This window comes from Cryptomeria japonica, chromosome 1 (assembly GCF_030272615.1).
Source record: "Cryptomeria japonica chromosome 1, Sugi_1.0, whole genome shotgun sequence".
Lineage (NCBI taxonomy): Eukaryota > Viridiplantae > Streptophyta > Pinopsida > Cupressales > Cupressaceae > Cryptomeria > Cryptomeria japonica.
In genome coordinates, this window is record NC_081405.1 from 354,306,175 (window position 1) to 354,318,174 (window position 12,000).

General features: G+C 37.0%; 1 protein-coding gene across 1 annotated transcript; it reads left to right on the top strand.

Moving 5' to 3' along the window:
- Positions 1–2,179: 2,179 nt before the first annotated feature.
- Positions 2,180–8,400, top strand: LOC131069137 (squamosa promoter-binding-like protein 1). Its single transcript, XM_058004476.2, has 11 exons — positions 2,180–2,453; positions 2,741–3,761; positions 4,048–4,241; positions 4,355–5,229; positions 5,330–5,404; positions 5,537–5,644; positions 5,752–5,872; positions 5,994–6,129; positions 6,225–6,378; positions 6,521–7,108; positions 7,201–8,400. The coding sequence occupies exons 2-11, from the start codon at positions 3,217–3,219 to the stop codon at positions 7,639–7,641; spliced, it is 3,237 nt and encodes a 1,078-aa protein (XP_057860459.2). The 5' UTR covers positions 2,180–2,453; positions 2,741–3,216; the 3' UTR covers positions 7,642–8,400.
- The last annotated feature ends 3,600 nt before the right edge of the window (positions 8,401–12,000 follow it).

Below are 12,000 nucleotides of genomic sequence, written 5' to 3' on the forward strand. Positions count from 1 at the left end.
ACAATTTAAGACACTACATATACATATACATAGTTATGTTCTTACATTCACACTCATATCTCTTCTACACATGTTCATATTCTCTTGTCCACATTACATACTTTTATTTTATCTTTTCTATACTTATCTTATTATCTCTCTCTCTCTCTCTCTCTCTCTCTCTCTCTCTCTCTCTCTCTCTCTCTCTCTCTCTCTCTCTCTCTCTCTCTCTCTCTCTCTCTCTCTCTCTCTCTCTCTCTCTCTCTCTCTCTCTCTCTCTCTCTCTCTCTCTGGTAAGTGCCCTTTGTTATATTAGCTTCCTAAGATGCAAGGACATGTCTCTAGCATATGTCTTTATAGTAGTGAACTTTTATGGATATCGTTAAGTATTTGTTCTTGCTAACTAATAGATATTTGTTCCATGGTATCTCTTGTGTGTTCCTTTTGCTTGTTGTTAGGAATATGATACTTAGGATAGACTTATCTAATGGAGCCCATTGTAAAGTTTTTACAATAAGCCTCTATTAGGTTACCCCAAGGGTTTTCAATTTCAAAATATCCATCTTGATTTTGATCTTGACAACATAGATTATTAATTAGGCTCCCCATGTATGTTAACAAGTGTCATGCATGTATTTGTATGGTGATTATATGGCCAAAGTGATGATAAATGTCAAACATAGTCGTTTTACAATAATATGTGGTACAAATGCTACCATTTGTCAAATGCATATGGTACTAGTTGTATGGTTGTATTTTGTGGTACATAGATTGCTAGATAATACATTTGTAGGGTAGGATATCATGTAGCTATGATGCTCCACTTGGTGTACATGCATGTTTTTGCCAAACACTAGAATGTACAAGCATGGGTAGTGTTGAAATACACAAGTAGTGTTGCATGGTGGTGCATGATTATTATATATATGCATAAGAATAGTGTTGCATGTGGATGCATGAACTATGTTGTGCATGTTAAATGAAGCTAAGTGTGTAGATGATGTTGTTGAAGAGGACATGCTAGATTACTTTTTTTTATCAAACATGCAAATGGTTATATTTGTCCTTAAAATATTAGATGCTAATGCAATTGCATCAAAGTGTTGATGTGATAATTGAACAAGAGATAATGTTTTTAAATATGTATGACCTAAAATGAATTTGGGTTTGTCCTTTTATATAACATCATAAATCCACAATTTAAATATCTCATATTTGAGTCAACAAACAACAATTAATTAGAAAGACATCAACTTCAACTATATCCAAGTTTAAAATTACAAGTTTAGGAACAGTGAATCAATATACAATTCTTTAAGAATAATGAATCAATATACAATTCCAAACCAACTTGATAATCACATTTACAATTTAAAACTAAAATAAAAACCAATAAATATGAAAAGTCTTTCAAAACCAGATACAACATAAAATAAAAAATAAATAAAATACACCTAATATGCTCAACTCTTACACTATTTAAACATTAAACTAGGAGAGAGAGTTTTCTAAACCAAAAAATGGAAAGTACTATGGTTGCACTTTTATAAAGTGATTATTAAACCCTTTGCAAAGTTCCCGCTGTTCACACTTCATTATTTTTTGTGATTATTGAATTCTTAGGAATGGTAAATGGACACGGCTCATTTGTTGTCTTATAGCTCTTTTCCTTCTCCCAATTACCAATTTGGGGGAGCTTCTTAGGAGGGAGGGGCCATCTAGGCTACACCCATATTTATTACTTTTTTATGCTCACAAATCAGATTACACCCATTAATGTCCACAAAATTTCCCATATCGAGCAAATATGATTAGAAATAACTCCTATTAATGTATTGCCACTTCAAATTTAATAAGTGCTTAAAAAAATAAAATTGTTAAACTTTCAGAGTTTTTTAATTAAAAAGAAATACCATTGACTTATAAGAGGTGTAATATAATTTCCTTGTACAGCACACTTCCAGGGGAGGAATTATTATGGCGTGGTCCTCGCCACGTGGGCAAGTATACGCAAACATCTCACGTTTGAGTTCGAACACTCAAGAAGCACAGTAAAAAGAGAGATTTTACCACATATTCTTACGGCGCCGACAAAGTTGTCGGGCACCGGTAAATAAGGGCCGGTTACCGGCGGTGAAAATGGTCTGTTGCCTTCATTACCAGGCGGTCGATGGTCCGGTCCGGTCCGAATCCCGTGTGCGCCGAAATTTATGGACTTCTTTTCACCTATACAAATTTTTGAGTTTTGTCTGTACGCACAAGTACAGATAAAAAGAGTTGTGCTCAAATATAAATGAAATGATTTTGCGTGTACACTGGTCTGCCAGGTAAGCCTCGCGGAAATTCCCTGTGTTGCAGTGGAAATTGAGCGCAATCAGATTTTGTTTCAGTGGAAATTTGGCGACTTGTACAGAAATTTAGGTCCGCGTTGAACGGCTGGCGCGTCCGGCATTGTTTGATTTTATTAAAAACTGGTAAATAATTGAATGATTCACACTGCTTTTACAAAGATAGCTTTGAAGTTTGTGAACACGTTTTTTGTTTTTTCCATGATGTCTGAGAAAGAACAGCTTTTAGAGTTTTGTAAGGTTCAGAACTGTTAGGGCTTCGTTTGTTTGCAAATGTAATTCGTTAAAAGGTTTATACTGAGGGTTTCGATGTTATGCACTTGGAAAACGTTTAAAACCAGGTTTAATTAGGCTGGAATTTCCTAAGGTAACGCAGTTTTGTCTGATTTGTGGATTGCATGTTTTTTATTCAGCGTTTTCACGGTTGGAAAAGTCGGAACGGGACCGGAAAAGTGTAGTCTGGAGGTTAAGGGGTTGAATGAGAAATTATCGCAGCTTTCGCATTTGAATAGCCTGATGACGATTATGTAGTAGTAAAAATTAGAAAGGGGGAGATTATTTAGGATTTGAAGCACCGGCAGACGTATCATGACATGTATCTGATCTCAGAACGGAGTATTAGAAACATTTCTTTGCAGTCTACATGTGATTATTGTTTTTCTGCGGAAGGCCTGTCAAAGGTTTTGCTCAAATGAAGGGTCAATCTTGCGCGGGACGGAAAGTTTCTGGATTTTAGCGGTGCGTGAGAACACTTGTTACACCTGACAAAGATTGCTTCTCCATTTCAAATTTCCCTTTGGTTCTTGTGTTCACATTTCAGGGGTTTTGCAAAGGAGAAATAAATATTTAGCAAGAATTGACGGAGATCTAAGCATTCGCGTAACAGAAAATGGAAAATGAAGTAGGCGCACAGGTTGCATACTTTTCAAATCCGTTTCCTCACGGAGGGTTTTCTCAGCCGAGGAGTGGAGACAGATACAATGGCCACGTGCGTAACGCAGGGTGGAATGTGAATTCCTGGGACTGGGACAGTGTAATGTTCAAAGCAAAGCCTGTTGAGGAAAACAGGCTTGGTAAGAGTTCTTCCAATATTCATAATATTGTAGTTCCTTCAGGAAATTTAAGTGTTAGTTTGTATCCGTCGACCGACAGCAATAAAAGAAAGCAGTCTTCTGAAGAAGAAGATGCCGGAAACCTTACGTTGAAGCTCGGGGGAAGCTCATATGGTGATGACAGTAATTCAAAGAACAACAAGCGGTTCAGATCTGGGTCTGCCGTCACCTCATATCCGTCATGCCAAGTAGACAATTGCAGAACAGATCTTACCGCTGCGAAGGATTATCACAGAAGGCACAAAGTATGCGAGGCTCATTCCAAGGCTTCCAAAACCCTCGTTGGAAATATTATGCAGCGGTTCTGTCAACAATGTAGCAGGTATGTTGTAATAATCCTCCTCTTTAATTAATGGATTTGCTGGTAAAGTCTTGAAAAAGTTACGGCTTATTAGGTTTTTGAATTGGCAAATAGATAGGATTCTGCATACTTTCTCCCCATGTGAATGCTGTTCTAAATTTTTTACAAGTTTCAGTAAAATGCCATCCCTTATTAGGATTTCCTTACACATTAATACGTATCTTTGGGGTACCAAGAACAATGACCTCGTGGCATATCGTCGCATTCATGATATTGCAAGGAGTTCATGGTATTCATTATATTGTAGGTTCCATCCCCTTGAAGAATTTGACGAGGGAAAGAGAAGCTGCCGGCGTAGACTTGCAGGGCATAATAAGCGAAGGCGAAAAACACAACCTGAAGAGAGTGGAGGCAGAGGATTCTTACCAGAAGATGTTAACAGAGTTTTGAGAAATTTGGATATTTCTGCCCTCGTTACTGTATTGTCAAGGCAGCTTCAAGGTAAGGCCTCTAAATTTGTATATATTTTCAGTGGATTTATATTAGAAAAACATTGAAAAGCTTTAACTGATCCATGTTTTGAATTTCCTGTTCCTGATTGCTCTTCATTCCAGCTAATGACACCATGGAGAAATTGCTAGGCCGTTTAGTATGGGACCAGGATTATCTTGTACAATGCTTGAGCAAATTGAAATTTGTGTCTTCTTCGGAAGATTCAAGGCAAAACAAAATGCAGACTCATCAGGCAATAGACCTCAACATTTCACAAGACACGCAAGCACACGCTCCAAAGCAAGATGCCAGGGCCCAAGGTCTAGAGACAAATGGTCCGCAGTCAACTGCCCCAAATTTCGAAATTGTGAGGATGCTCTCAGGTTTGATACAACGCTCCCCTGAAGCCCTTAGTCTTCTGCATGGATCCTTGATGGGGCAGCAGACTCCAAATTTTAAGAGTAATGATCAACCGGTCAATAAAAGGTTTCCTGGCATCAAGCCAGCCATTTTTGCACCTGAAATTGTTAGTGGTACAGCAGGTTTGGGTGTATGTCATAAAGTTGCAGAAAGTTCTACCTCTCGAGGGGGTCTTGGTTTTCCATTGCATATTCTTGACTCTTCTGAGACTCCACACTGCCCAAATAATGTGACTTTAAAGCAGTCTTTTGCTAATTGCAATCCCATGGAAGAGAGGTTGTCTTCAAGAAGTCCATCTTCATCACCTCCAGTTGTCCAGAAATTCTTTCCTTTGCATTCAAGAGAGGACAGTAAGGATAATGACAGTGTTTCGGCTGGTGAGGAAATCGAGTTAATGCCTGATGAGAGTCCTAGTGATGATGGCCACCGCAAAATCTCCATACCAAACTGTGGCATGAGCAGTGACCAGAACCATTTTCGTTTATGCTCCGTACGTGCAGGATCAGATCTCAAAATTAGTGGCTATACTTCATCAGGCTCGGATCAGTCTCCTACAAGTTCCAATTCAGATACTCAGGTATTTTTTCTAAACCTCTTAATCATACCTTATTATCTTTTTTGTGGGTATGTGAATCTGAATATATTTGTTAACTTTTTTGTTTTCATTTAATATTCAGGAACGGACAAGTAGAATTATTTTCAAGCTTTTTGGCAAAGATCCAAGTGATTTTCCTCAGATGTTGCGAACCCAGGTGAGCATTGTGATGTGGAGTTGCTGATCAAAACCCTCTTTTAAAGTGATTCTCTTTTCTTTTTCTGTATTTCTTTCTATCTTGTAATGGAGACCATATAAATATCTTTTTTCCTTTTCTTGTCTGGAGCAGATATTTGAGTGGTTGTCTCATATCCCATCAGACATGGAGAGCTATATAAGGCCTGGTTGTGTGATACTTACTGTATTTGCATCCATGCCTTCAGCTGCATGGGATCAGGCATGTGCGTTATCATAAGCATTTGAAACAATTAAAATTTGGAATTTTTCAGTGCTATGTTAATTTTAGGGAGAGGGGCTATTGACATTAATTTGTTTGTATTGCAGCTGAGAGGAGACTTGCAAGAACGCATGAAATTGTTGCTTTCTAGGGATTGTAGTAATGATTTCTGGGAAAATGGTCGAATAATAGTTCAAGCTGAACAGCAATTTGCCTCATTAAACAGTGGTATGCATCTGATCTCTTTAACAAAGATTCCCCAAATTATTTGAATCCTTGTCAATACTTATCCTAGGGCTATGCCATTAGTAATGACCATTTCTCATCTCTATTTAAAATTTCGCTGCAGGTAAGATTCAGTTGTACAGATCTTGCAGGTCAAGGGATGCTCCTAAAATACTTTCAGTCAGGCCTATTGCAGTAGTAGCTGGTGAAGAAACCAGGCTTATTGTCACAGGCTACAATTTGATGGTTCCTGGTACAAAGTAAGCTCTTGTAGATATTTATGGATTATATAGTCAATAGATGTTTCTAGAACTGAGAAGTTTGATGTAGTTCTTATATTTGATATTGGATGCAGAATTCTTTGTGCTTATCAGGGAAAATATATTTCAGAAGAAGTTATTCCAGAAGATCATCAAATATGCAGTGAGACTCCCATCAACAAGAATGCTCCACTTGAACATAAATTCTCAGGGGGTCCAGCTAATGTTTTGGGTCGTCTTTTTGTGGAGGTGACTTTAGAAACTTTTCATGTTTTTATCTCATTCGTTGAATTCAACCCTGCTGCATATTGCTAGAAACTTTTCATTTGTTTAACTATTCTGTCAAAATAAACCCTGCTCCCTTCTAACACTGGAGTGGAGTACTATGCAGGTTGAACGGCATTTAAAGGGGAACAGCTTTCCAGTCATTGTGGCAGACAGTGCAATCTGTGGAGAGCTCCGAAGTCTAGAAGGTGACATGGACAGACTTAGTGAGGGTGTAGCAATAAAGAAGGATTCAGAAATGCATTCTCAAGCTAATGTCCAATTAAATGCACATGAGGATGTTGTAAGTTTCTTGAATGAGCTTGGATGGCTTTTACAGTGTAATTCCTACTCTGAAAAGAAGTCTGTTTTGCCTGGAGTCTTGCCTCGCCGCTTCAAGTTTCTATTAACTTATGCTGTGGAAAGGGACTGGAATTTTCTTCTTAAAAGAGTTCTGGATATGCTGTTTAGTGTGTATGCTGAAGAAGGATCAAATCAAGAGGCATTGACTGTCATCTCGGAAGTTAACTTGCTGCACAGGGCAGTGAAGAGAAATTGCAGGAGAGTTGTGGATATGTTGTTATCCTATGCTTATGGAGACTTTGCATTTAGTCCAGGTGCGATAGGGCCGGGAAGTCTTACACCACTGCATATAGCTGCAAGTATGCAAAATGCAGAGGATATTGTTGATGCTTTGACCAGTGATCCAGGAAAGGTATGGGAAAAACGTGCTTCCACTACTATGGTAAATAGATAACACTTCTATTGTTCTATTGTCAATTTTGATGTCTGTTTTTTGTTTTGCAGATTGGATTAGATGCTTGGACCACAGCCTTGGATGCAAGCCAGCATACACCACATGCTTATGCCTTAATGAGAAATAATCATTCATATAACCGGTTGGTTGAAAGAAAACTGGTAGATAGCATAAGTGCTCAGTTGACAATAACAATCTTGAAAGAACCTTCCTTGAATGCTAGTGCAGTTAAGGGAGCTGGTTCAGACACAAACTTGTCTCGGCAGACAGTAGATAAGCTACCTCAGAAATGTGGCGAGTGTGCAAGATTTGCCTCCAAGAGAGTATCAAGGATGACGGGCTATCATGGAGCCATGTATCGTCCATTTGTTTTCTCCTTGCTGGCTACTGCAGCAGTTTGTGTCTGTGTATGCTTGCTATACAAGGGACCCCCAACAGTAAATTCAACTCCACCCTTCATGTGGGAAAAGATTGAATATGGTGCAATTTAAAGGTAACTTGCTTTCGTTGGGATGGCTGGTTCTGCATTTTGCGTTGCAAGAAGTTTTTGCTACGGACATCAAGTCTCAACCAATATTACCTACAAATTCTGCTCTCTAACCCTGTGACATTGAACGTGCTACATCATAGTACAAAGAGCAGATGACATTTTATTCCATTAGCAAATGAGGGGAGCCTTCTCGTCAGTGGAAAAGGTATTGTAAAGAGCCCACAAGTACTGATACGGGCTCTTGAGGAGTGACCTAGGAAGAATGAGAGCAAGATTTCCAGCCTTTCAAGGTTCTTGCTGTGTGAATATTATCATAAATGTGTATTTTGAAATTGAGGCAAAAGTGATGCTGTGTATATAATCATAAAGATGCCAATGGAAAAGCCAAGTCTCCCTTATTAGCTTGCTCTTGTGCTGGATCATAACATTTGAAGCAGCTTATCGTATTTTGCATATGTGCAGACATTCTTTGTGAGGCTTAGTTTAGGGTGAGCACAAACAGCTCATGACATATCTTCTTCCTAACTTTGGAAAACCATTACAAAGAGATATTTGGGCTACAAAATTTAGGGCACATATACTGTCAAACTCTCTAGTCATTACTTAGCTGGGTGGTATGGAATTAGGTGGATATTGGGGAAACTTGTGTCAAGATCTGAGAAGATCTGTGCACTATATGGTCCAGGATAGAGTATATGGTTGAATATAAGGTTACTGATATATGATTGGAAAATGATAAATTATAGAAAAATTATTTTTACATTCTTACTTTTCTAGTGATAAATTATACAAAATACTTGGATAACTATGTACTAAACAAAATCACATTTTTTCTTTTTATATTCTTTAAAGCACTTATCATTTAATCCCATCAATTTGTTAAATTTATTAGTAAAATCTTTTTCAGATGGGAATATAATTAGCTTGGCATTGTTGTATATACCTTTGACAACAAGATGTTTCAAGATGCCTTGAACCAGCTGCATAAGGATTGATCTAGCAAGATACGAAGATGATGAACACTGTTTTAATAACAATATTTTATAAATTTGGTAATGTCTAATATTAATCCTTTCACAATTTCTTTTACAGTTTGATTAAGTTGGACAAGAATTATGTAGCAAGATGAAAGAAAACAAGATATTTCAAGATTCTTTGTGAAGAAATGTTAAGTTATAACAACATTTTACAAAGTTGTGAATGATTAATGATAATCCCCTTACCAACATTCAAATTTGTCCATAGGGTCATCTAGTGTTATTGTTTGTCCATTGTCCATTTTAAAAGCTTTCCACCATATTTGAAACATCAATATTTTTTAGTAGAATTCATTTGATAAATAGAAAAATTATTATAATTAAATTTAATAGACGTTTTAATATAAAAAGAATTTTTTTTTTTTCCTACTTTTACTTCATGTTCCCATGCAGCTGCTTAACTCTATTTTCTGCTTAAATTTAAGCAGTTAAGTGTTCCCATGCAACTTAAAAATTGTCAAAAAAGAGATAATTTAGAATCTTTCCCTATTTTGGTGGAGCACCTATTGTTTAGGAATTAGAAATCAGCAATGGAACAAAAGGGGGGGCTGGCTCCACAATTTTCTTTCCCTTTTTTTTTAAAGATTTTATTTTATTTTATTTTTCCAAATTTTAAGTGCACAAATTAGTATTAATGCTATTAATACAAAGTTAAGATGTTTTGCTTAAAAATAAGCAGCAAAGATAAATATTTATGGGGTCAGCTGCTTCACAAATAATCCCTAAAAATATTGAGCTGCAGCTGCTAACCAAAATAAGCTAAACAGCTGCTTGAGAACATGCCTTTAGTATTATTGACGGTTCATCTTAAGAGAAAACCTTTGTGTGGATACATCTTAGATGTTAGATGTGGAGAAGTATGTGCTTTTTACCATAATTTTATACGAAGCTGCCATTATTTAAGGAATACATGTCTTTTTGGAATTTCTTGGTTAAAAGCATCTTATTGTTAGGCATCAAGCTCAGGATTGATGTTAAGGCAAGAAGATAGTTTTATGGGATTAACATCAGACTGAACATTAGAACCAGACATTGTCGTCTACTTATATATAATCAGGTTTAACATTTTAACAATTTAAAAATATGATATGTTTATTCTCTGGCACCTAGGCCTTCTGGTTGACAACTGTGTATAACTTTTTTAATGTTTCTGGGTCAACGAGAAGTTTGAAGAAGTAAAATTACTCAAATATATACTCAAATATATATTATCTTAATCGATGCCACCCGTTCACATTTCTCAGGCAGGGCAGAATCTCTGCATAACAGGAAAAAATCCCGCTGTAGTGTCACGATAACACAGGAGTAGAATTATTTTTCCTTATTTAAGCAGGCTAACGTTATCCAGTTTTTTAATTTCAGTTTTAAGTGTAGGGTACCGAGAATAATGATGTAGGCCCATTTTTATAACGGATCGACATCCGCAATTTTAAATTAATTAATTACAAATTTCGAAGCACAGAGAAAGAAAACTAAAAAGAGATGTCAGTGCCGTACGGGACGGAATTGAGAAGGTTGTGTGAGTTACAAGTGATCACGTATCGTTAGAGACCGGGTAAAGTTGTGTCCGCAGCCACGTTTGTACGGCGATTGCAGCAGGTCACCAACTAGATTTGGAAATTCTCGCACTTGGGTTAAAGTTTCATGAGTGGGTGGCCCGGAAGATAAAGACAGGCAAATAACATTGAATATTGAATATGAAAACCGTGAAATATTAGTTGGCTGGCTGTTCGAAACGACTACGAATTGTGATGTTTTGCTTCCAAGGAAAGGAATATCTCGATAAGATAAGCGAGGAGTTTGCGGAGAAGTGTGAGGGCGTGTCTAGTCTGTGTGGGCCAAGGCAATGAAATGAAATGGAATCAAAGTATTTAAGTCATCATGAGACCAGGTAGGTATTCTACAAGATTCACAGTTAAATTGTTCAGTCAGATACAAATGTTTTATTCAATCACCTTCTCTAATTGTCTTGTATTTCTTTGCTAATCAGACACTTTCTGTTGTTTTGTAGTCAATTGAAATTAAATGAAATGAAAGATTTTTAATAACATTTATGAAGCCAAATCGGTCTATGGGACCCGGAGACAGGCTGCACATGACCTCTCACCGCCAAATTCTAATAGAGTTTGTAATCTCTCTCAAGATCAAACCTGCAGTAAATTTTGACAAAAGATTTACAGTTTTGTCCAACCTTGTCTACTCAATTGCCATGTCATTGATGATGACTCATGACCAGATGATATTCAAGTGGGTGGATTTCTTGCAAGCACTTCAGAACATTGCAGCCAGCTGGGCATTCCATAATCCATTTTAATTCCTTTCCTTTTCTGGCCAAGGTAGGGACAGTCTATTCTCTTTACTTGTTTACCATCTGTGAGATTACATGGGACCTATGGAAGCTGGGAAATGGGTGGACGGCTTGCCGCCCACGTGTGGGGATAGTATATAAAGTAAAAGTCTTTTTACAGGCTACGCTGTGGGGTAATCACCTTAAAGTTTACAGACATGGACCTACTTTGTACTGTTAATATGTGCTTTTACAGGCTATGGTGTAGGGTAATTTTCTTTAGGTTTGCAGACATGGACCTACTTTGTACTGTTAATGTGTACTTTTACAGGCTATGGTGTAGGGTAATTTTCTTTAGGTTTACAGATATGAACCTACTGTGTACTGTTAATATGTACTTTTACAGGCTATGGCGGTACTGTTAATATGTTCTTTTACAGGCTATGGCGTGGGGTAGTTTCCTTTAGGTTTAGAGATTATAATATATGTATGGACCTACTTTGTACTGTTAATATGTACTTCTAGTGTGAGCTGTAGGGATTGAGATTCATTGATGCCCCTGTGCTTTAGTTTGTGAGGGTTAAGGGCCCCAAATTATTTGGTAGGTAAAATTTATTTCTCTGATTAATTTAAACTAATTGTGGTATATGCTGATTACACTTTACTTGGTCAAAGGAATCTTGTGTAAGGTGACATTTTCTTTGGGGCTAAGTCTATCTGAGATAAGCTGTTCATTTTGCCAGTCAAATCATATTTGAAACTAAGTGTACTTTTGAGATGATGTTGAACAAACCTAACAAACCTACTTTGAACTCTTGTGGCCTACAAATATTTTAATAAAGAAGAGTACGGTGATGAAAGAAAGATAAGGAGATTAATGTGCAAATATAATATTGTAATAATTTGGGGACTATTTGGTAGCATCATAAATTAAAATAGGGTTTACTTTAAATTGACCCAGTGAATGCTAAGTGATAAGAGAAGCAACGTAGTTTTAGATGGCAATTTTAATTAAATATTTAAAAAATAAGAAGAG